Source organism: Microcaecilia unicolor, chromosome 5 (genome assembly GCF_901765095.1).
Source record: "Microcaecilia unicolor chromosome 5, aMicUni1.1, whole genome shotgun sequence".
Classification (NCBI taxonomy): Eukaryota; Metazoa; Chordata; class Amphibia; order Gymnophiona; family Siphonopidae; genus Microcaecilia; species Microcaecilia unicolor.
The window spans coordinates 250,102,484-250,128,924 of NC_044035.1; the positions used below are offsets into that span (position 1 = coordinate 250,102,484).

Consider the following 26,441-nt stretch of genomic DNA (forward strand, 5'->3'; position numbering starts at 1 on the left):
ACACTTTGATTGCATCTCCATTTCGTCATATAGGCACAGTACCTACACAACTTATACATCACAGTACTATATTTTGACCCCTGAGGCAGGCGTTGTCTGACGCCGAAACACAGCCCGTGTCGGGTCTTTTGCTAAATAAAGAATTACAGTTGTCCCAGTCTTGAAGGCCCAGTGTTGCTTCTTTGTCTGTACACTTTCTATGTATGTTGTATTACCCTCTCTATTTGTTCTGTTTGCATTTTACAATTTTCTGCTTTTCATTTAGGAGCTGTTTTAGTAAAGTGCGGTAATTTTTGCACTTACTGCAAATGTAATGCGAAACTTAATGAGAAAGTGAATGATACATACCTGTAGCAGGTGTTCTCCGAGGACAGCAGGCTGATTGTTCTCACGACTGGGGTGACGTCCGCGGCAGCCCCCACCAACCGGAAAAAAGCTTCGTGGGACGGTCGGCACGCAGGGCACGCCCACCGCGCATGCGCGGCCGTCTTCCCGCCCGTGCGCGACCGCTCCCGCCAGTTGAATGACTAGCAAAAGATGAAAACACACAACTCCAAAGGGGAGGAGGGAGGGTAGGTGAGAACAATCAGCCTGCTGTCCTCGGAGAACACCTGCTACAGGTATGCATCATTCACTTTCTCCGAGGACAAGCAGGCTGCTTGTTCTCACGACTGGGGTATCCCTAGCTTTCAGGCTCACTCAAAACAAGAACCCAGGTCAATTGAACCTCGCAACGGCGAGGGTACAACAGAAATTGACCTACGAAGAACAACTAACTGAGAGTGCAGCCTGACCAGAATAAATTCGGGTCCTGGAGGGTGGAGTTGGATTTACACCCCAAACAGATTCTGCAGCACCGACTGCCCGAACCGACTGTCGCGTCGGGTATCCTGCTGGAGGCAGTAATGTGATGTGAATGTGTGGACAGATGACCACGTCGCAGCCTTGCAAATCTCTTCAATAGTGGCTGACTTCAAGTGGGCCACTGACGCTGCCATGGCTCTAACACTGTGAGCCGTGACATGACCCTCAAGAGTCAGCCCAGCCTGGGCGTAAGTGAAGGAAATGCAATCTGCTAGCCAATTGGAGATGGTGCATTTCCCGACAGCGACCCCTAGCCTGTTAGGGTCGAAAGAAACAAACAATTGGGCGGACTGTCTGTGGGGCTGTGTCCGCTCCAAGTAGAAGGCCAATGCTCTCTTGCAGTCCAATGTGTGCAACTGACGTTCAGCAGGGCGGGTATGCGGCCTGGGGAAGAATGTTGGCAAGACAATTGACTGATTAAGATGGAACTCCGACACTACCTTCGGCAGGAACTTTGGGTGGGTGCGAAGCACTACTCTGTTGTGATGAAATTTGGTATACGGAGCATGAGCTACCAGGGCTTGAAGCTCACTGACCCTACGAGCTGAAGTAACTGCCACCAAGAAAATGACCTTCCAGGTCAAGTACTTCAGATGGCAGGAATTCAGTGGCTCAAAAGGAGGTTTCATCAGCTGGGTGAGGACGACGTTGAGATCCCATGACACTGTAGGAGGCTTGATAGGGGGCTTTGACAAAAGCAAGCCTCGCATGAATCGAACGACTAAAGGCTCTCCAGAGATGGCTTTACCTTCCACACGATAATGGTAAGCACTAATCGCACTAAGGTGATTCCTTACTGAGTTGGTCTTGAGGCCAGACTCTGATAAGTGCAGAAGGTATTCAAGCAGGTTCTGTGCAGGGCAAGAACGAGGTTCTAGGGCCTTGCTCTCACACCAAACGACAAACCTCCTCCACTTGAAAAAGTAACTCTTTTTAGTGGAATCCTTCCTAGAGGCAAGCAAGACCCGGGAGACACCCTCAGACAGACCCAACGCAGCGAAGTCTACGCCCTCAACATCCAGGCCGTGAGAGCCAGGGATTGAAGGTTGGGGTGCAGCAACGCTCCGTAGTTCTGCGAAATGAGAGTCGGAAAACACTCCAATCTCCACGGTTCTTCTGAGGACAACTCCAGAAGAAGAGGGAACCAGATCTGACGGGGCCAAAAGGGCGCTATCAGAATCATGGTGCCGCGGTCTTGCTTGAGCTTCAGTAAGGTCTTCCCCACCAAAGGTATGGGAGGATAAGCATACAGGAGGCCGGTCCCCCAATGAAGGAGAAAGGCATCTGACGCTAGCCTGCCGTGTGTCTGAAGTCTGGAACAGAACAGAGGCAGCTTGTGGTTGGTCTGAGAGGCGAAAAGATCCACCGAGGGGGTGCCCCACTCTCGGAAGATCTTGCGTACCACTCTGGAATGGAGCGACCACTCGTGCGGTTGCATGACTCTGCTCAGTCTGTCGGCCAGACTGTTGTTTACGCCTGCCAGGTACGTGGCTTGGAGGAGCATGCCAAAGTGGCACGCCCAACGCCACAGCCCGACGGCTTCCTGGCACAGGGGGCGAGATCCGGTGCCCCCCTGCTTGTTGACGTAATACATTGCAACCTGATTGTCTGTCCGAATTTGGATAATTTGGCAGGACAGCCGATCTCTGAAAGCCTTCAGCGCGTTCCAGATCGCTCGGAGCTCCAGGAGGTTGATCTGCAGATCCTTTTCCTGGAGGGACCACAGACCCTGGGTGTGAAGCCCATCGACATGAGCTCCCCAACCCAGGCGAGATGCATCCGTCGTCAGCACCTTTGTGGGCTGTGGAATTTGGAATGGACGCCCCAGGGTCAAATTGGTCCGGATGGTCCACCAGAGCAGTGAAGTGCGGCAACTGGTGGAGAGGCGGATGACATCTTCTAGATTCCCGGTGGCTTGGAACCACTGGGAAGCTAGGGTCCATTGAGCAGATCTCATGTGAAGACGAGCCATGGGAGTCACATGAACTGTGGAGGCCATATGACCCAGAAGTCTCAACATCTGCCGAGCTGTGACCTGCTGAGATGCTCTGGTCTGCGAAGCGAGGGACAGGAGGTTGTTGGCCCTCGCTTCGGGAAGGAAGGCCTGAGCCGTCTGGGTATTCAGCAGAGCTCCTATGAATTCCAGAGACTGGGTTGGCTGGAGATGGGACTTTGGGTAATTTATCACAAACCCCAGCAGCTCCAGGAGTTGAGTAGTGCACTGCATGGACCGGAGGGCTCCTGCCTCCGAGGTGTTCTTGACCAGCCAATCGTCGAGATATGGGAACACGTGCACTCCCAGCCTGCGTAGGTACGCCGCCACCACCACGAGGCACTTTGTAAACATTCGTGGGGCGGAGGCGAGCCCAAAGGGCAGCACACAGTACTGAAAGTGTCGTGCGCCCAGGCGGAATCTGAGATACTGTCTGTGAGGTGGCAGTATCGGGATGTGAGTATATGCATCCTTTAAATCCAGGGAACATAGCCAATCGTTTTTCTGAATCATTGGTAGAAGGGTGCCCAAGGAAAGCATCCTGAACTTTTCTTTGACCAGGAATTTGTTCAGGCCTCTCAGGTCTAGGATGGGACGCATCCCCCCTGTTTTCTTTTCCACAAGGAAGTACCTGGAATAAAATCCCTGCCCTTCCTGCCCGGGTGGTACGGGCTCGACCGCATTGGCGCTGAGAAGGGCGGAGAGTTCCTCTGCAAGTACCTGCTTGTGATGGGAGCTGAAGGATTGAGCTCCCGGAGGACAATTTGGAGGCAGGGAGGTCAAATTCAGGGCGTATCCGCACCGCACTATTTGGAGAACCCACTGGTCGGAGGTTATGAGAGGCCACCTTTGGTGAAAATATTTTAACCTCCCCCCGACCGGCAGATCGTCCGGTACGGACACTTTGAGGGCGGCTATGTTCCCGTGGATCCAGTCAAAAGCCCGTCCCTGGCTTTTGCTGTGGAGGCGCAGGGGGCTGCTTAGGCGCACGCTGTTGACGGGAACGAGCGCGCTGGGGCTGTCCCTGTGCCTGACGAGGCCTTCGGGCCGGCTGGTTGTACCTACGCTTTGCAAAAGAATAGGGTGCAGCCTGCCGGGCCCGGGAAAAAACGTCCACCTGCTGAGGTGGATGCTGAAGGCGCCCGGTGGGAGAGCTTGTCGAGAGCGGTTTCCCGCTGATGCAGTTGGTCCACCATCTGCTCGACCTTCTCACCAAAAATGTTATCCCCCCGGCAAGGGACGTCGGCCAGTCTCTGCTGGGTGCGGTTGTCCAGGTCAGAGGCACGCAGCCATGAGAGCCTGCGCATCACTATACCTTGGGCCGCAGCACGAGATGCCACGTCACAGGTGTCATAGATACCCCTGGACAGGAACTTTCTGCACGCCTTCAGCTGCCTGACCACCTCCTGATAAGGCCTGGACTGCTCCGGCGGGAGCTTCTCGACCAGGTCCGCCAGTTGTTGCACATAGGTCCGCATATGAATGCTCATATAGAGCAGGTATGACTGGATGCGGGTCACGAGCATGGAGGATTGGTAGGCCTTCCTCCCAAACGAGTCCAGAGTGCGAGACTCCCGCCCCGGGGGCGCCGAGGCGGTATCCCTCGAACTCCGTGCCCTCTTGAGAGCAGAATCCACGACCGCTGAGTCATGGGGCAATTGTGGCCGCATTAACTCTGGGTCGGAGTGGATCCTGTACTGGGACTCTGCTTTCTTGGGAATGGTGGGGTTAGTTAATGGTCGCACCCAGTTCCGAAGCAGTGTCTCCTTGAGGACATTGTGCAGCGGCACCGTGGAGGACTCTCTAGGTGGTGATGGATAGTCGAGGACCTCGAGCATCTCGGCCCTCGGCTCTTCCACAGAGACCACGGGGAAGGGAATGCTAATAGACATATCCCGCACAAAGGAGGCAAAGGAGAGACTCTCGGGAGGTGAGAGTTTCCTCTCCTGTGAAGGCGTGGGGTCCGAGGGAAGGCCCGTAGACTCCTCTGAGGAGAAATATCTAGGGTCCTCCTCTTCCCCCCACGAGTCCTCATCCTCGGTATCGGACATAAGCTCATGTAGCTGAGTCCTGAACCGGGCCCGGCTCGACGTCGAGGCACCGAGGTCTCGGTGTCGTCGAGCGGTGGACTCCCGCGCCGGCGGGGACGGAGCTCCCTCCATCGACTCCACCTGCGTGGCGGTCGAGACCGGCGCCGCAAGCGGCGGCGGTGTCGACGGCCCCGGCGCCGGGCTAGAGCTCGCCGGCGCCACAGTCATCGGCCCTGGCGCATCAGCCCTTCCAGGATCCCCAGAAGGATGGCTCTGAGGCACTCGTCCAGGCCCGCTGCCGGGAAAGGCGGTGGGGCCGGTAGGGGCGTCGCCGGCAGAAGCTGATGGGGGCCAGGAGACGGCACCGAGGTGCCGGAACCCCGACGCGTCGGTACCTCCACCACCGACGGAGACCTCTCCTCTCGATGACGCTTCGGCGTCGCCTCCTCTCCGATATCCGGATGCACCGAGGGCGACCGGTGACGACGCTTCTTATCCTTCTTGCGATGCCCGTCACCGGCGCCGGAAGGCATGGAGGAGGAGGAGGTAGATCCCCCTCGGTCTCGAGGTACCGGGTCAGACAGGGTTCGGTCCCGCGGCCCACGAGCTGAGGGAGTGACCGGGGCCGATTGCCCACGCGGCCTCTCACCTCCACTCTCACCGGAGGACCGACGGGACCTGTTCTCCTGGGGTCGCTGCCATCGGTGCCGATGTCTCGGGCATCGATACCGGTACCGAAGGGCCGGGCGTCGATACCGATGCCTTCGAGGTCGACGTCGAGGGGCCGGCGCAAGTTCCAAAAAGACGGTCCCACAGAACTTGCCTCGCAACCTGAGTCCGTTTCCGGAGACCGAGACACAGAGAACACGACTTGATATTGTGCTCCGGCCCGAGGCACTGGAGGCACCAAGCGTGGGTGTCGGTCTGCGAGATCGGCCGGGCCGCAGCGACCACACTTTTTAAATCCACTCGGGACCTTCGAGGACATCGACAGAAAAATCGCGTCGGCGAAGTCAAAGTCGTCAATGGTGGCTGGAATCACACCTCGAAAAAAGAAACGACCGAGCGACCACTAGGCCGCAACGTGGCGTCCCCGCTAGAAGCGAGGGAAAAGGGGAGCGCGCACTCAGGTTTTTTTTTTTTTTTTTTTGAAAAAGGAAACCGGCGGTAACCAAAAAACAAGAAGTTTTAGAAAGAAAAGCGACGATCCGCGCAAACGCGATCGAAATCCGGCGGCTGAAAACAGAGAGAGCGGCAAAGCACAACTCTCTCCAGTCGCGGAAAAAAAGGAACTGGCGGGAGCGGTCGCGCACGGGCGGGAAGACGGCTGCGCATGCGCGGTGGGCGTGCCCTGCGTGCCAACCGTCCCGCGAAGCTTTTTTCCGGTTGGTGAGGGCTGCCGCGGACGTCACCCCAGTCGTGAGAACAAGCAGCCTGCTTGTCCTCGGAGAATGAGCAGTACGTGCAGTAAATGAATGGGGTATACCTGCATCTAGACAGTAGGTAGGATCTAAGCAAGACACTGAAAAGATGGTTAGTACCGTGACCTGAGAACCAGGGGAACTGAGTTCGATTCTCACTACAGCTCCTTGTGACTCTGGGCAAATCACTTAACCCTTTCTGCCCCAGATACAACATAAGATCATAATAGCAGACATACTGGGTAAGACCAATGGTCAATCCAACCCAGTACCTTGCTTCCAACAGTGGCCAATTCAGGTCACAAGTATCTGACAGAATCCCAAATATCAAGATTCATGCTACTGGTCCCAGGGACAAGCAGCAGCTTTCTCCATCTGTATCTCAATAGAAGACTATGGATATTTCTTCCAGGAACTTGTCCAAGACTTTTTAAAACCCAGATATGCTCACCATTGATACCATATCCTCTTGCAACGAGTTCCAGACGAGTGAAAAAATATTTCCTCCTGCTTGTTTTAAAAGTAAAACCATGTAATTTCCTTGAGTGTCCCCTAGACTTTGTACTTTTTGAAAGGGTACAAAAAAAATTGATTTACATTTACCCATTCTAGAACACTCAGTATTTTGTAGACCTCTATCATATCCACACATTTCTTAAGCTTTTCCTCACATGAGAGCAGTTCCATCCCTTTAATCATTTTTGAGGCCTTTCCCTTAAAGCTTTTCTAATTCTGCTATACCTTTTTTAAGATATGGTGACCAGAATTGCACACAATACTCAAAGTGTGGTCGCATCATAGAGCGATACAGAGGCATTATAATATTCTTTGTTTTATTTCCTATCCCTTTCCTAAATTATTTCTAGCATTCTACTTGCTTTTTTGGCCATTGCCATACACTAGACAGAAGATTCCAGCGTATTGTTCACAATGATTCCTAGATCTTTTTCTTGGGTGCTGCCTCCTACGGTAAAACCTAGCATATAACTGATTTGGATTATTCTTTCAAATGTGCATCACTTGTCCACATTTGGATGCCTAATCTTCTAACTTCCTAAGGTCTTCCTGCAATTTTTCAAAATCAACATGGGTTTTAACAACTTTGAATAGTTTTGTGTTGTGTGCAAATTTAATTTCACTCATCATGAATAAATATGTTAAACAGCACCGGTCCCTGTACAAATCCCTAGGTCATTCTACCAGTTACCTTCCTCCACTGAGAGAATTAGCCATTTAACCCTACCCTCTGTTTTCTATCCATCAACCTATTCCTAGTCCACAACAGAATACTGCCTCCTATCCCATGGGTTTTTAATTTTCTCAGGAGTCTCTCAAGAGGAACTTTGTCAAATGCTCACCTTTATCCACATGTTTATTCACGAATTCAAAGAAATGAAGCAAACTGGTGAGGCAAGACTTCCCTTGACTGAATCTATGTTGGCTCTGTCCAATTAAACCAAGTTGTGTGTTCAGTGATTTTATTCTTAACAAGAGTTGCCACAATTTTGCCTGGAACTGACATGAGGCATACCAGTCTGTAGTTTCATGGATCCCTTTTTAAAAATAGGTGTTACAATAGCCACCCTCCAATCTTCAGGTACTATGAACCATTTTAACAGGTTACAGATTACTAACAGCAGATCTGCAATTTCATATTTTAGTTCCTTCAGTAAGTACCCTAGGGTATACATCATCCGGTCCAGATGATTTACTACTCTTTAATTTGTCGATTTGGCCCAGTACATCTTTCAAGTTCACTGAGATTTCTTTCAGTTCTTCTGCATCATCGCCCTTGAAAGATGATACAGGTAGATCCCTTATATCCTCTTCTGTAAAGGCCGAGGCAAAGAATTCATTCAGCCTCTCTGGTGTGGCCCTGTCCTCCCTGAGTGCCCCTTTTATTCTTTGATGATCTAACAGTCTCATGGATTCCCTCACAGGTTTTCTGCTTCCGATATATATACCTGAAAAACTCAATACTATGAGTTTTTACCTCCCAAGGCAAATTTCTCTTTGTATTCTCTTTTGGCCTTCTTTTATCAATGCTGTATATAATACATAAACCACTTTGATTGTAACCACAGAAAGGAGATATATCAAATACCACTCCTTTTCTCTCCCCTCTTTAGTGCAGTAGAGAGCAGTATGGGCCTGCAACTGTCTACTGTGCTGAAAATCCTGGGTTAGCTACTTAACACAAGTTAGTAAAAAGGAACCCTAGTGAGCTGATTTTGGAAAACATACTACAAGAGAGAGCTTAACATAAAAACATGCTCTGTCATACAGGGACAAACCGAAGGTCCATCAAGCCCAGCATCCTGTTTCTATCAGTGATCAATCCAGGTTACAAGTACCTGGCAAGATCCCAAAACAGTATAGTACATTTTATACTGCTTATCCTAGAAATAAGCAGTGGATTTTCCCAAGTCCATCTTAATCATGGCTTATGAACTTTTCTTTTAGGAAGCTATCCAAACCTTTTTTAAACCTTGCTAAGCTAACTGCTTTTACCACATTCTCTGGCAATGTATTTCAGAGTTTAATTACATGTTGAGTGAAGAAATATTTTCTCCGATTTGTTTTAAATTTACTACTTTGTAGATTCCAAAAATACTAGGACTAGAGGGCACACAATGAAAGAGTAAACAAACGATTCACGTCTACCCGTTCAACTGCACTTATTTTATAAACCTCTAACATTTTTCCTTCAGCTGTCTTTTCTCCAAGCTGAAAAGCCTAGCCACCTTTCCTCATAGGGAAGTCGTCCCATCCACTTCATCATTTTCGTCGCCTTTCTCTGTACCTTTTCTAATTCTACAATATCTTTTTTGAGATGTAGTGACCAGAACTGCACACAGTATTCAAGGTGCAGTTGCACCATGGAGCAAAACAAAGGCATTATAACGTCCACATTTTTGTTTTCCATTCCTTTCCTAACAACTAATATTCTATTTTCTTTCTTAGCTGCCATTGCACACTGAGCAGAGGGTTTTTCAACTTATCAACGATGACACCTAGATCCCTTTTCACAGGAGTGGAGGAATAGCCTAGTGGTTAGTGCAGCAGACTTTGATACTGAGGAACTGGATTCAATTCCCACTGCAGCTCCTTGTGACTCTGTGCAAGTCACTTAACCCTCCATTGCCCCAGGTACAAATAAGTACCTGTATATACTACAAACCTACTTTGAATGTAGTTCCAAAAACCACAGAAAGGCGGTATATAAAGTCTAATTTTTCTTTCCCTTTTCCTGGTCGGTGACTCCTAATGTGGAACCATGCATCATGTAGCTATAGCTCGGGTCCTCTTTCACACGTGCATCACTTTGCACTGGCTCACATTAAATGTCATCTGCCATTTGGATGCCCAGTCTGGTTAGGTCTCCTTGTAATTTTTCACATTTTCACGTCCTCTTTGTGTCATCAGCATATTTAATTACCTCTCTAGTTACTTCCATCTCTAGATCATTTAAAAATATATTAAAAAGCAGCGGTCCTAGCAATACAGACCCTTGCGGAACTCTACCCGGAAATGTACCCTTCTCCATTGAGAATACTGACCATTTAACTCTACTCTCTGTTTTCTATCTTTTAACCAGTTTTTAATCCACAATAGAATACTACCTCCTATCCCATGACTCTCCAATTTCCTCTGGAGTCTTTCATAGGTACTTTGTCAAATGCCTTTTGAAAATCCAGGTATACAATATCAACTGGCTCACCTTTATCAACATGTTTTGTTCAACCCTTCAAAGAAATGTAGTAGATTGGTGACGCAAGAGTTCCCTTCACTAAATCCATGTTGGCTCTGTCTCATTAACCCATGTAATATTGTTTTTTTTTTTTTTTTTATAACAGTCTCTACCATTTTGCCCCGGTCTAATTTACCGGATCACCTCTGCAACCTTTAAAAACATTTTTTTAAAAATTGGTGTTATGTTGGCCACCCTTCAATCTTTTTTTTTTTAAATTTGTAAAGTTTATTAAACATACCACAAATATAACAACATTACAGTGCCTCGCCCCATTCACCATTATCATCCGCCACTCCAAAATCTTCACTTCAGGGTACAGGCATATATTCAATAAACAATATCAAAATCTATTGCCCTTTCGTTTTCCTCCCCCACCCGTACCCCCTTCCCCCTCCCCTCTTCCCCCTCTACCTCAATCCCAATCATTCCCTCCTTGTCCTCCCCTCTGTCCCCTCCTCCTTCCGAATTTTCCCTATTAGTCGGTCAAAGTGTACCCATTCCTCTGCCTCTGGGTTATACCTCCCCCGCCTTTTGTCTGTCAGTTCTTCCATTGTGATAAGTCCCCTAATCTTCCCAATCCAATTTTGTACTGTGGGCCCCTCAGTTTGCTTCCAAAACGCTGCTACTATAGATTTTGCAGCTGCAAGGCCTACCCTCTTAAACCTGTGTTCCCATTTAGCCCCTCTCTGGTTCCCCCATCCTAGTAAGCACCATTTGGGATCATAAGTACATAAGTACATAAGTAGTGCCATACTGGGAAAGACCAAAGGTCCATCTAGCCCAGCATCCTGTCACCGACAGTGGCCAATCCAGGTCAAGGGCACCTGGCACGCTCCCCAAACGTAAAAACATTCCAGACAAGTTATACCTAAAAATGCGGAATTTTTCCAAGTCCATTTAATAGCGGTCTATGGACTTGTCCTTTAGGAATCTATCTAACCCCTTTTTAAACTCCGTCAAGCTAACCGCCCGTACCACGTTCTCCGGCAACGAATTCCAGAGTCTAATTACACGTTGGGTGAAGAAAAATTTTCTCCGATTCGTTTTAAATTTACCACACTGTAGCTTCAACTCATGCCCTCTAGTCCTAGTATTTTTGGATAGCGTGAACAGTCGCTTCACATCCACCCGATCCATTCCACTCATTATTTTATACACTTCTATCATATCTCCCCTCAGCCGTCTCTTCTCCAAGCTGAAAAGCCCTAGCCTTCTCAGCCTCTCTTCATAGGAAAGTCGTCCCATCCCCACTATCATTTTCGTCGCCCTTCGCTGTACCTTTTCCAATTCTACTATATCTTTTTTGAGATACGGAGACCAGTACTGAACACAATACTCCAGGTGCGGTCGCACCATGGAGCGATACAACGGCATTATAACATCCGCACACCTGGACTCCATACCCTTCCTAATAACACCCAACATTCTATTCGCTTTCCTAGCCGCAGCAGCACACTGAGCAGAAGGTTTCAGCGTATCATCGACGACGACACCCAGATCCCTTTCTTGATCCGTAACTCCTAACGCGGAACCTTGCAAGACGTAGCTATAATTCGGGTTCCTCTTACCCACATGCATCACTTTGCACTTGTCAACATTGAACTTCATCTGCCACTTGCACGCCCATTCTCCCAGTCTCGCAAGGTCCTCCTGTAATCGTTCACATTCCTCCTGCGACTTGACGACCCTGAATAATTTTGTGTCATCGGCGAATTTAATTACCTCACTAGTTATTCCCATCTCTAGGTCATTTATAAATACATTAAAAAGCAACGGACCCAGCACAGACCCCTGCGGGACCCCACTAACTACCCTCCTCCACTGAGTATACTGGCCACGCAATCCTACTCTCTGCTTCCTATCTTTCAACCAGTTCTTAATCCATAATAATACCCTACCTCCGATTCCATGACTCTGCAATTTCTTCAGGAGTTTTTCGTGCGGCACTTTGTCAAACGCCTTCTGAAAATCCATACGGGAATGGAGTGTCCAACACCTCCGTCATTAACCCTGTGATGCCCTTCCAAAATTTCTTAATTTCCACGCATTTCCATCACACATGGTAAAAGGTACCTTTTCCCTCCTTGCACCTCCAGCAAATATCTGAGGCCCCAGGATACATCGCTTTTACTCTCTCTGGCGTGTAATACCATCTACTCATTATTTTATAGGCATTCTCTTTGAGAAATACACATAAAGAGGCTTTTTTAACCTCCCTACATACCCGCCCCCATTCAGAGTCAGTCAATTTCTGTTGCAGATCCTTCTCCCAGGCCTGCATATATGAATGTTTTACAAATGTTGTCCCTCTGATATGATCATAGATCCTGGAAATTCCCTTCCCCCATAAATCAATCTTCCCCCATACATCCTCCATCTTTTCCTTTTCCACCAATTTGTGGCCACCCTTCAATCTTATCTTCCGGTACCATGCTTGATTTTAAAGATAAATTACATATTACTAACAATAGTTCTGCAAGTTTATTTTTCAATTCTATCACTACTCTGGGATGAATACCATCTGCTACTCTTTAGTTTGTCAAATTATGCCATTACATCTTCCAGGATTAGAGAGATTTCATTCAGTTTCTCTGACTTGTCAGTTTGAATACCATTTCTGGCACCGGTATCTCTCCCAAATCTTCCTCGGTGAAGACCGAAGCAAAGAATTCATTTAATCTCTCTGCTATGGCTTTGACTTCCCCGAGTGCCCATTTCACCCCTCAGTCATCTAGTGGTCCAACCGATTCTTCTGCCAGTTTCTTGTTTCTAATATACCTAAAAACGTTTTTACTAGGCATTTTTGCCTCCAACGCAATCTTTTATTCAAAGTCTCTTTGCCTTCTTTATCAGTGATATGCATTTTGACTTGTTATTCCTTATGCTGTTTCTTATTTTCAGTTGGATCCTTCTTCCATTTTCTAAAGGATTTTCTTTTAGCTCTAATAGCTTCTTTCACCTCACTTTTTTTAACCATGCCAGCTGCTGTTTGGCCTTCCTTCCTCCTTTTTTAATACATGGAATATAACTGTCCTGGGCTTCCAAGTTGGTATTTTTGAACAGTATCCACACCTGTCAATTTTTGACCTTCACAGCTGCTAAGTTTGTTTTCAACATTCTTCTCATTTCATCATTGTCTCCTTTTTAAAAGTCAAATGCCAATGTTTTGGATTTCCTGTGTGTTCTTACTCCAGAGCGGATTTCAAATCTGATCATATTATGATCACTGTTATCAAGTGGCCCCGGCACCATTACCTCCTGCACTAGATCATACGCTCCAGTAAGGACTAGCTCTAGAATTTTTCCTCTTCCTGTTGGGTCCTGTACCAGCTGCTCTATAAAGCAGTCCTTGATTTAGTCAAGGAATTTTACCTGTCTAGCTAGCCCTGATGTTACATGTATCCAGTCAATACTGTGTAATTGAAATCACCCATTATTATTGTGCTCACCAGTTTGTTAGTCTCCTGAATTTCTGATAACATTTCTACATCTGTCTTCATTCTGGCCAGGAGTACGGGGGTATACTCTTATCACTATCCTTTTCCACTTTACACATGGAATTTCAATCCATAGGGATTCCAAGATGTGTTGTGGGTCCTGCAGAATTTTTAGTCTATCTGATTGAAGGCCCTCCTTAACATACAATGCTACCCCCTCCACCAATTCAATCCACCCTATCACTATGACAATTTGTGTCCAACTGGTTATCCTCCTTCTACCAGGTCTCAGAGATGCCTATTATATCTAATATTTCACTTAGTGCAATATATTCTAACTCTGCCATCTTATTTCTTAGGCTTCTAGCATTCATATATATAACTTTGTATTTGTTATCCACCGACTGGGAAAAACGCCTTTGACGGTACTATGTAAGCCACATTGAGCCTGCAAATAGGTGGAAAAATGTGGGGTACAAATGCAACAAATAAATAAATATATAGACATTTAAAACTGTTCGTTGTTTCTATTTACATAATGCTCAGTACTTGACAGTATTAATTTACAATCTCTTGTCTGATTTTTATTTAAGGACACCTGATCTACTATGGTCTCTTTTGCAGCATCACTATCGGGATATCCTATCTTCCCTGTTTTGGTGATATCTTTAAAAAATACCTTATTCCAAACCATGAGCTTATTAGAGACTGTTGGCCTTCCCCCAGTTTCTAGTTTGAAAGCTGCTCTATCTCCTTTCTAAATGCAGATGCCAGCAGCCTGGTCCCATCCTGGTAAAGGTGGAGCCCATCATTCCAGAATAGGCTCCCCCTTCTCCAGAATGTTGCCCAAGTTCCTTACAAATATAAAACCCTCCTCCCTGAACCATTGCCTCATCCACGCAGTGAGACTCTGGAGCTCTGCCTGACTCTTGGGCCCTATACATGGAACAGGAAGCACATCTGAAAATGTTACCCCAGAGGATTTGGATTTGAGCTTTCTACCTAAGAGCCTAAACTTGGCTTCCAGAACCTCTCTCCCACATTTTCCTATGTCATTGGTACCCACATGTACCAAAACAGCCAACTCCTCCCCAGCACTATCTAAAAGCCTATCTCGGTGATGCGTGAGGTCCATCACCTTCGCACTACTACTACTACTTAGCATTTCTATAGCGCTGCCAGGGTTACGCAGTGCTGTACAAGTTTAACATGGGGAAGGATAGTCCCTGCTCAAGAGAGCTTACAATCTAAAGGTTACAAACTATGTAGTCTGTGTAGGTAACTTACAACTTATGTAGTCCGTGTAGGTAGCTTACAATCTAGAGGTTACAAACTCTGTAGTCAGTGTAGGTAACATGAATGGGGAAGGTGGTTAGGCGCCAAAAGCAAGGGAGAAGAGATGGGCTTTGAGTAAGGACTTGAAGATAGGCAGGGAGGGCGCATGGCGTATGGGCTCGGGATGTCTGTTCCAGGCATAAGGTGATGCGAGGCAGAAGGGGCGGAGTCTGGAGTTAGCGGTGGTAGAGAAGGGTACGGATAGGAGTGATTTGTCCTGAGAGCGGAGGTTACGGGTGGGAACATACAGGGAGAGGAGGGTAGAGAGGTAATGGGGGGCTGCAGATTGAGTGCACTTGAAGGTCAGTAGGAGAAGCTTGAACTGTATACGGTAGCGGATCGGGAGCCAGTGAAGCGACTTGAGGAGAGGGGTGATATGAGAGTATCGGTTCAAGCGGTAGATGAGACGTGCGGCGGAATTTTGGACAGATTGAAGGGGGGATAGATGGCTAAGCGGGAGGCCAGTGAGAAGAAGGTTGCAATAGTCAAGATGAGAGGTAACGAGCGAGTGGACGAGGGTTCGGGTGGTCTGTTCAGAGAGGAATGGGCGAATTTTGCTAATATTATAGAGGAAGAAGCGACAGGTCTTAGCTGTCTGCTGGATATGGGCAGAGAAGGAGAGGGAGGAGTCGAAGATGACTCCGAGATTGCGGGCTGAAGAGACTGGGAGGATGAGGACGTTGTCAACAGAGACGGAAAGTGGGGGAAGAGGAGAAGAGGGTTTGGGTGGAAAGACAAGGAGTTCAGTCTTTGCCATGTTCAGTTTCAGATGCCAGTTGGACATCCAGACAGCGATGTCTGAGAGGCAGGCCGAAACTTTGGCCTGGGTTTCGACTGTGATGTCGGGAGTGGAGAGATAAAGCTGGGTGTCATCAGCATAGAGATGGTACTGGAAACCATGTGATGAGATCAGTGAGCCCAGGGAAGAGGTGTAGATCGAGAAAAGAAGCGGTCAAAGGACAGATCCTTGAGGAAACTCAACAGAGAGCGGGATGGGGGTGGAAGAAGAGCCATTAGAAAATACTCTGAAGGCGCGTTGGGAAAGGTACGAAGAGAACCAGGAGAGGACGGAGCCCTGGAACCCGAATGAGGACAGTGTGTCAAGAAGTAAATTATGGTTGACGGTGTCAAAGGCGGCCGATAGGTCGAGGAGGATGAGGATGGAATAGTGACCTTTGGATTTGGCAAGGAACAGGTCATTGCAGACTTTAGAGAGTGCTGTTTCTGTCGAGTGTCGTGGGCGAAAGCCTGATTGAAGCGGATCGAGGACGGCCTGAGAGGAGAGGAAATCAAGGCAGCGGCAGTGGACAGCGCATTCAAGTAATTTGGAGAGGAAGGGTAGAAGAGAGATGGGGCGGTAGTTGGAGGGACAGGTGGGGTCAAGTGAAGGTTTTTTGAGAAGTGGTGTGACTACAGCGTGCTTGAAGGTGTCAGGGACAGTAGCGGTGGAGACAGAGAGGTTGAGGATGTGACAGATTGAGGGGATAACTGTAGGAGAGATGTTGTTAAGCAGATTGGTGGGGAATGGGATCAGAAGAACAGGTGGTGCACTTAGAGGAAGAAAGAAGGCGAGCAGTGTCCTCTTCGGTGACCTCAGGGAAGGAGGAGAAGGAGGCCAGGTTAGGTTGGTTGAGGGAGTGGGTTAAGAAGTCGCAGGGAGGAGAAGGCTTGGAAGTGAATTCAAGGTTCGCACCAAGAAGGCAAGTGACCAGGCAATCCTCATGTCCACCAGCTACCTCCATGCCTAATAATCAAACCACCAACTACAACAGCCATCCTGACCTTTCTCTCCAGGGCAGAAGCTCCTGAAGACACATCCTCGGTGCGAAAGGATATTGCATTCCTGGCTGAGCTCACATCAGGCTCTGCAACTTAGACTAAGTAACTACATTTTCTGCTTATCTTCTGCTTATTTACAACCCAAACTTTTACTAATGTCTGCTCAGTCTGTGTTGAGGTAACAGTCCTCAATTTTACTCGGATCTTCTTCCATTTATTTTTGGCTGAGAAAGGAAATTTTATCTCCACTAAATAACTCTCCTCATGCTCTGAGATTGGAGCTGGATCCTTATTTACATCTATCCTTCCTCTGGAACAATAAAGAAAAAGCCTACAGCAACCTGCATCAATTGGACCATCCAAAGATATCAGAACCAGAAACTCTAAAGTTCATACCTGCAATCCGTGAGTTAAAATTTTTTACCACACTCCTCTATTTTAACTACATAATCTATAACCTACTTCTATAACTCTGAATCTTTTAGATTCCTTAAAACTAAAGGAAACCTATGCATTGTCTCCAAGAATTTCACATAGAAGTGTTAAGTGCAGCCATTTGTTTCTCTATTTGATGGAAGACTTTGATCTCACAGGTCTGGTCTGAATTTACAACTTTCAAAGTTCTGTTCTTTCAGCTATTAAAGCCTTAATCCTACATTGCCAACTAGGAAGACTGCTGATCTACAGGGTGTACTCCAAAGAATGGATTGCAGCGCCACCCAGTGAAAATTTGCCTAAATAGCTTCTGACACAAAAATGTGTCATGAAAGCATCCCAGTGGTGTGTGGGAGATGGCAAAAGTACAAGAGGTCAAATACCTACATAACAGTACTTAAAAGATCACCTCATTGTCACACCAAAGCTACCCCCACAGCACCCCCAGACCACCCTTGGGAACTATAGGACTGGTGAATGCCAGATCAGCTGCAAAGAAATCCTGGTGATCCATGATGCCATAAATGAACAGCATCTTGACATCCTAGGAATAAGTGAAACCTGGCTAGATGAAAGTGGGGGTTTACCATTGGCTGAACTATGCCCAACAGGTTTCAATATCCAACATCAACCAAGACCAGGAAGACAGGGTGGAGGGGTAGCAGTACTGATTCGGGACACTATCAAACTGCGCAGAATATCCATTCCCCAGCTACATGGATCAGAATCTCTTTTAATCCAACTTGAAGAGGAGAAGCCAATCTGGTTGCTCATGATTTACAGAGCACCTCGTAACAACACATTATCTGTGCAAGAACTCCTAGACCTGATGACTCAAGTGACCCTCAATTACCCTAGGCTGGTGATCATGGGAGACTTCAATCTACACATCAAAACCCCAGATACCACCACAGCTGCCTTTCTGGACACGATGAGAGCACTAGGATTTACATAGGTGATCAATTCTCCAACCCATGAAAAGGGTCACATACTAGACCTGGTATTCTACAAAGGGGTGGATATCCCAGAATTCTGGGATAACAGTATTGAAATAACACCCGTATCATGGTCAAACAATTTTCTAATTAAATTCTCCCTAAGTGACCACCTGAAACAAATGGCACCTCCCAGAGTTTGGAAGGAGATCAGAGACAAAAAAAAGCTGACCGCTGAGAATTTCCTAGAGGCCTTGGACTATCCGCATATAGATGAAAAGACGACAGTGGCAGAACAAGTTGGCATCTGAAATACACACTTAGCCCAGACCTTAGAGAAAACAGCACCACTAAAAAAGGTCTTATGCCCCACTTACAAACGCTAACCTTGGTTTTCTTCAGAACTTCGGATCCTTAAACGCAAAGGACGAAAACTGGAAAGGGGATGGCACAAATCTCACCTGGGTGAAGACAGGCTAAACTGCAGGAAGCACATGGCAAAGTACCACCAAGCCTTAACAGCAACCAAAAAACAGTATTTCTCTCAATGCATTGCACAGGCTGCCAAATTCAACCAAGCAGCTGTTCAATATAGTAAACAGCCTACTGCAACCCCCACAACAAAACCAGCCTGCCCAGTCTAAACTGAACTGCAATGATTTTGCTGCATACTTTGCCAACAAAATTAAGTCTCCACCAGGATTTACAGGCAATTATTATTAGCATTTGTATAGCGCTACCAGACGCTCGCAGCGCTGAACAACTGACACAAAGAGGCAATCCCACCCAGTGCCCAACCAGTCAACCAGGGGTGCACAAACTCACCCCCTCTAACAGAGACAGATGGAACACTCTTAACCTGACAGAGGAGAGCCTTGACAAAATCCTAAGAGACCTTCGACCAACTACCTGCTCCCTCGATCCCTGCCCATCAAAGATAGTGCAACAGGCAAGTATGGGCCTTATAGAAAGCGCCACAAAAATTGTGAACACCTCTCTTTCTAATGGGCAATTACCAACAGCATTAAAAAGGGCAGTGGCTCACCCTCTGCTGAAGGACAAACTTGAAAGTTACAGGCCAGTATCCAACATCCCGTTTCTAGGGAAACTCATAGAGCAAACAATCTGTGTTCAACTTAATGAATGGTTAGAAAAGAGTAACTGGCTAGATCCATGTCAATCTGGATTAAGACCTGGTTATGGAACAGAAACAGTCCTCATATCTCTGCTAGATGATCTTCACAGAAACTGAGACAAAGGATTTGCCTCAATGTTAGTACTGCTAGATTTCTCAGCAGCTTGTCACTGTGGATCATGATATCTTGCTAGCACGACTGACAGAAACAGGTATCAATGGAACAGTACTTGCCTGGTTCAGATCCTATCAGACAAGCAACAATCCATGATTGACAGCAACTCATCACCACTATGGACACTGACCTGCGGGGTACCACAAGGATGATACTGTCACCTATTCTGTTCAATATCTACCTCAAGCCACTAGCTGAGCTGATTCGGTCAATGGACACTCAGTTCTATATCTATGCGGATGATGTGCAGCTACTCATACCCATTGAACCTGACTTACCTACAGTCTTGAATAAACTGATCACTTGTCTAACATCAATTCAAGAATGGGCTAAACACAACAAACTTTGCCTGAACCCAAGTAAAACCGAGCTTCTCTGGGCCCCTAACACAAGTGGATACATACCTGACATCAAAATCCCTTTTGGGAAGTATGAACTCCCCCTCAAAATCACAAGTCAGGAACCTTGGAATACAGTTAGATTCAACACTTACTCTGATTCCCCAAATCCAAGCAACCTTCAAGAACTGCTTCTACTATTTGTGACAGCTACACTGCCTCTCTCCTTACATCGAGAAGGTAAATCTTATCCCAGTTGTGCATGCCATGGTAACATTAAGACTGGATTACTGCAATGCACCATACAATGGTCTGACTACAAAGGGCCTGCACCAGCTCCAGTTGATTCAGAATGCAGCAGCATGACTCATAGAAAGTTGCAAGCGACGTAACCACATCACACCATTTTTGCAAAAACTTCATTGGCTACCAGTACAATACAGGACTAAATTTAAAACTCTATGTCTGATCTTCAAGGCCCTGAAAGGAAATGGCCCAGAGTGAAGAATAGGATGATCCTCCACACACCGCCAAGGACACTAAGGTGCTCCCAAGGACTTTCACTAACTTCACCCTCTCCACAAGACATTACACAATGTGATACCCGCAAGCGAGCCTTCTCCGGAGTAGCCCCCACACTCTGGAATGCATTGCCTGAAAGGCTCCGCTTAACACAAGACTACCTCTACTTCAGGAAGCAGGTGAAAGCTTGGCTCTTCAACCAAGCCTTTAACGGAAGAAGTAACTAACTTGTTAGTCTCACTCACACACACAAGAATTGACTTGGGCTGCACATACTGCAGCGGGACATGTTTATCCACTCCTATCCTAGCTGAGATAATATTTAACCATCTCTCTGACCTCACTTGCAACTTTCTTCAAATCACCTTACTTTCTTACTCATGTATATGTTACAACTTTGCCTTACCCTTCACTACCAATTTTAATGTTCTAGTACATATTGTGTTGTCATTGCAAGTAATATACCATTAGAAAAGAGTAACTGGCTAGAAGCTGTGTTTCAGAGGGCAGGAATCACTGGTTTCTCTCCGAGTGGGAGTTTTTTTCAGGGATTTAGAATCCTGACCTCTGAAAGAATTTGATAGCAAATATAGGACCGGTGATAATAAATACTTCCAGAAAACAGCTTGAGCGCATGTAAGAAAATATCATGCAAAAGAGTTCTGAATAGAACAGCCAAGCCGGGAAGATCTGAGGTCCTCTTAATAAAAGTAAGAATAAACAAGTGTGATTTACAGCAGCAGTTGTTGGAAGCAGAATATTTTGAATACCACGTGATAATACAACATTAGAATTAGAATATTTCACCAGTGGTCCCTATCTAGGCAATATTAAAGTAATATACCATGCCATACTTTGTATTGCTCGAATATTTTTACTGCCTCCTGCTCATGTTTGATCTAATCTTACTGTACACCGCCTTGAGTGAATTCCTTCAAAAAAGTGGTAAATAAATCCTAATAAATAAATAAATAGTGGGCTGGTCTTGGCTACAGGATTACTTCCAGCTTCACCAGGGTGCTGCTCTCCTTTTAGGAGACTTCCTACAAGGCAGCACAGGGGCTGCTAGACTGTAGGTGGAACTTCTCTACAACATCCATGTAGGCCTCTTATGTACATTTCAGCCTCCCTCAGCTGTGTTATGGTATGTATTTTCTTAAGTTTCTTAATGTCATACAGTTTTTTATATATTTCTTTCATTTGTATGAATCTTTTTTTTAAAGTTTACTGAAACATTTGTTGATGGCACTGTTCTGCCATTATGTTTTTCTACTTATTATACTTTGAAATTTATTTTGTTATAAGATGATTATAATTTTTATGTGATTTTTAGGTATGTTTATGTGTTTACATGATTTTTCACATCCCCAACAGACATTTTACCAAAATATGAATCATGTCAAAGGGTCCTCCAATAAACATTGTTTCTCCTATATTTAATCTGCGTTTTGTGGCCAACTACACTTCTGATGTGCTGCTGTGACTATGTTGTTTAGTTCCCTCTATTGGAAAGAGAAGCAACGTGAGGTGATCAAATTTGATGTGATGCAAAATTATGTTAAGTCATTAAAGCAGCAGAGGACAGAGGAATTGCTGAAAGGACTTACAGAAAAGGAGAATGCGCATCTAAGCCAATGAAATTTAACAATGACAAGTGCAAAGTGATGCACCTAGGAAAAAATAATCCCAATTATAAAAACACAAATGCTGGATTGTGTGTTAGGAGTCACCATTAAAAAAAAAAAAAAAAAAAAAAACTTATTGGACTCACTGTGGAATATGTTCAAATTTTCATTTCAGTGCCTCAGCTGTCAAAAGGCAAACAATGTTTGGGATTATTTGAAAGGAATGAAGAACAGTGAATATCCGTATGCCTCTGTCAATGGTGCAACCATGCCTTGAGTACTATTGTACAGTTCTGTCATTCCATCTTAAAAAGGATAAAGAAGAACTAGAATGTCCATAGAAGGGAAACGAAATTGTGGAGCACCTCCCCTGTGAAGAAAGGCTAAATAATTCAGGGCTCTTCAGCTTAGAAGAGAAGAGGAGACATGATAGAAGTTTAGAAATTCACAAATAGGGTAGAACTTTCATATGAAAGATTAAACAGCTTTACTTTAAACACACATAGAAAAGGACATTACCTGAAATAGCCATCAAATTAAAAAAATCATAGAAAGTATTTTTTCATGCAGCACAAATTAAGCTGTGGGATCTGTTGCTGAAGCACACGGCCAAGGCAACTAACCTAGCAAGGTTCGAACGAGGTTAGGACCAGTTATTGGAAGAGAAGACTTGTAAAAGCCACTGCTTACCAGTGGAAATTATTTATAAGAAACCTACTTTCTGGGATCTGTCAGGTATTTTTGGTCTGGACTGGTCACTGTCAGAGATAGGATACTGGGCTTGATGGACCTTGATCTAACTCAGCATGGCATATCTTATGTTCTCTAAAACTGATGCTCGACTGTTTATCTTACCATATGCTTCCTCAATGAGAGCACAGTAAGGATTAATTCCGTTGCCATTCCTCTTTGCTTCCTGCTCTCCAAGTCTTAAGATGTTTTCCAAACCATTTAGTGCCACTTGTACAATCTTTGAATCCATGACTGTCAGGAGATCGCACAGGGGTTTAATACATCCTAATTCTACCAGATACCTTAGAAAAACAGAAACAGTTTGTTAATTGTTTATATTACATACAGTTTTCAAGTTGGAATTCTGTCTTCGCTGGAGTATTAAAGTTACATACTTGATCTGCTCTGCAGAGCCTCCGGAGGTTGCATTTGTGATTGCCCACGCTGCTTCCTTTCTCGTCCTGAACTCTGCCGTTTGCAGAATATTTATCAGAGCTGGAAAGATGTTTGCATCTATCACTGTCTGTAAGAAAACAAGTCTTATAAAGAAAGGGATCAACTGAAAAAAAAAAGTATCACAAAACTGCTGAGAAGGGGCTTGGGCAACGTTTTTTCCATAAACTTGGCATGTACCCCTTAATTTTCTATTATATCTCCTCAGGATTCAACTCCTATCATCATGGATGATGTCACCAACTGAGCTCATGCGGGAATACACTAAGATAGTGCTTCTCAACCATCTCTTGGAGGCACACCTAGTCAGTCGGGTTTTCAGGATTAACACAATGAATATGCATGAGACAGATTTGCATGTACTGGAGACCTATTGTATGCAAATCTCTCATGCACATTGACTGTGCTAATCCTGAAAACCCAACTAGCTAGGTTTATCTCCAAGAGAGGATTGAACAGAACTGCTCTAAGCTTCCAAGTTGCTCCATATGCATGCAGACCATTTCCTGCCTGATGCTGTCGTGAAGGACCATCAAACATATAAACGGCGAGTGACCGAACTCACTCGCAAATGCGCAGTAGAGAGCTTCTCTGTCCCGCCCCCGTGTCAATACGTGATGACGGGGGCGGGACAGAGAGGGTCTCTACTGCGCAAGGGGAGGAACGAAACCGCCGTCGCTATTGCTTCCCCCCCCAAGGTCGCCGCCACCACTCCCCCCACCCGGAGTCGCCGCCGCCCCCCAACCTCCACCCGGGCCCTCACTCCGCTATAGAAACAGCGCGGGAACGCAGCACACAGCTCAGCTGAGCTGCCGTCGGCCTTCCTTCCCTGCCTGTGTCCCGCCCTCGCCAGCTGTTCCAAGATGGCTGCCTCCATCAGAGGAGATGTCCTACACCCAAATATGGGCTTCCTTCCTGAAGCCACCCAACTCCAAGATGGCTGCCACAACCTAAGAGGCCCATCTCCAAGATGGTTGCCCTATCCTGGAGATGCCCAAATCCAAGATGGCCACCACATCCTCAAATGCCCATACCCTGCGCAAGTAGGGTGTACACCTGGAGGAGTGTCACAGAGGCTTATAGCTTATTGAATGACAAAATGTGCTTTACAAAGAAATAGAAAAGAATGTGTGATGTGCATTGCGCTTAAATAATTGTGTGTCATTTTGTATATCAAATTGTTTTGCCAAAGGCTGTGGGCACTAAAGCATTCCAATTTTAACAGTAAACAAAGTGAAGAATGGATACTCACAATGCCAGCGGCACTGAAATGAAGAACAGGCTCTGAACTGCCCGGCATTAAAATATGGAAAAGGCGCGAGGATGAATGACGTTAGCATGAATAGCGTATGAGAACTGTGCTTGCTCTTAAAACAGACCATAATGAAATGCAATCTAATGGGGGAGGGGGAGGAAGGCGACTGTGATGTTAAACAGAAATTCAACTTTAGCTCCAGAAACTAAGTTGTTGCTCCCCACAGGCCTAAAGATGCGATGTTCGCCACCATGCTGCCTGCCCTGCTCTCCTCATGCATTCAAACCGAGCATATTGGGGGGGGGGGGGGGGGGGGGGATGCAGGGAAGGCAGTGTGGTGGCAAACATCACTGGAGGAATGCCCCTGCCTCGCTGCATATCAGACCTCAGAATCAGAAGCCCCAACCATGCCTACCTGCTGTATTGGATCACCTACTGCGATGTTGAGGTTCCGCAGCACCCCACGGCCCATACCAGACCTCCCAGCAGGTTGACTTACACCAGCCACTAAATGTCTATTCTCTATTATTTTTCTACTGATCATTATGTATTGTAAGCCACATTGAGCCTGCAAACGTCCGGTCCCAGCTCAGCTGTTTTTGGGACTGGAAGTTCGGGCCCAATCAGTTGCAAGTCGCATCTGAGGGGGAAAAGCAAAGGTAAGAAAAAAAAAAACTAAAAAAAAATAAATACTTTAACTTGAACTTCGTTACTAAGTACCGCTTACGAGTTACAAGTAAAAAGTACTCGAAAAAGTAAAAGTACTGACAATTGTACTTAAGTACTGCAACAAAGTATAAGTATTTCATTACAACCCATCTCTACTCTTTTGTCACCTGCATTAAACAATAAATTTAATGACCATAGTCCTAGAGCAATTTTAAAAAAGTTATTACTTATGATGTCTACATCATTTTGCCTTAGTCTTCTCCCCACCCCACCCTCGACCCATTCCAGGTACTGTCTGGGGTTGCTCATTTCTCGTGGCGGTGCTCGACTGAGAAAAGGAAACGTTTATTTTACTGACTCACTGAGCCTTATTTTCTTTTCCCCAGCTCAGATAAAATCTAGCACCTTTTTTTTTTTTTCATCTGTTGGACTTTAGACCTCTTTCTTGGTGGCATGTTTCTGTTCGTGTTGGGGGAAGGGAAGTTGGAGCATGAAGCTCTTTGTGTTATTTGGGGCTTTCCAAATTTCATTGGCTTGTGCAGATAGTTGGCATTGGCTGTATGAGTGTAAGATCGTAATTAAGGTGAAATACAGCATTCGTGTTTGGTTTTAATCGGGAAATTGTTTGTTTTAGTTTCTGATAAAATGTGTATCCAGGCCAAGGATCCAATTCATGAACTTGACCCCCAGACTGTGACTGGGAACCAGCTTTGTGCTAGCATTGACTCCATGGTTAAGTAATAGTTCCTGTTTCGGGTAGATTTCGATCCATAATTTTTTTTTTTTTTGGGGGGGGGGGAATCTTTAGAGTTCTCTTGTACATCTTCTTTTAGTTGTGTAAGGAAAAGAAGATTTCTGAGATTACCATGTCTGTGTTCACATATTTGGCCATTCATTTCCCCACTGCTATCTTGGTTTTTTTGTTCTATGGACTCGAAATTTGGGAGGATATGTTAGGGGTAACGCCAAGCCCCCTCCCTACCCCTCTTCAAATCTTTGCTCAAAGCCCATCTCTTCAATGTTGCTTTCGGCACCTAACCTTTATACCTTTCAGGAAATCTAGACTGCCCCTACTTAACTGACTGTACATTTATCCTTTATATTGTAAGCTCCTTGAGCAGGACTGTCCTTCTATGTTAAATTGTACAGCGCTTTAGAAATGTCAAGTAGTAGTAGTAGTAACATGAGAATTTTGTTGGGTGAGGTTTTGTACATCCCGGCTTCAACTGGATTAGTTCTAGGAGGAATTTATTGTACCTGGAACACAAAATGGTTGTTGTGGGTACAATGAATACATTTTTGCTGAAGGGCCAGTTTGTGATCTATATGCCTGGCAGTGACTTTCAGTTTCTTTCCACCTGTTTTATAATACCATGGAATTACTTATTTGTTGAATCAATTCTTACTTATAGAGTGAAAACCTTTCCAGCCCATTTTGAAAATGTTATTTAACTTGCCCTTTTTTTTTCTTGAAAAGCAGAGTACAAGCACTTAGCTGGTCACAACACACATTGTCCTATGCATTGTGCCTGTTGAGTTTTTAGTACTGAAAAT

At 45.9% G+C, this 26,441-nt stretch overlaps 1 protein-coding gene across 1 annotated transcript in view; it reads right to left on the minus strand.

The window, feature by feature from the left end:
* The window catches only part of KPNA1 (karyopherin subunit alpha 1), a 268,403-nt gene that overhangs the window by 17,882 nt on the left and 224,080 nt on the right, over positions 1 to 26,441 (minus strand). The window contains 2 exon segments of the mRNA XM_030203977.1: positions 22,634 to 22,812; positions 22,906 to 23,033. Coding sequence (XP_030059837.1) covers positions 22,634 to 22,812; positions 22,906 to 23,033 — 307 coding nt within the window.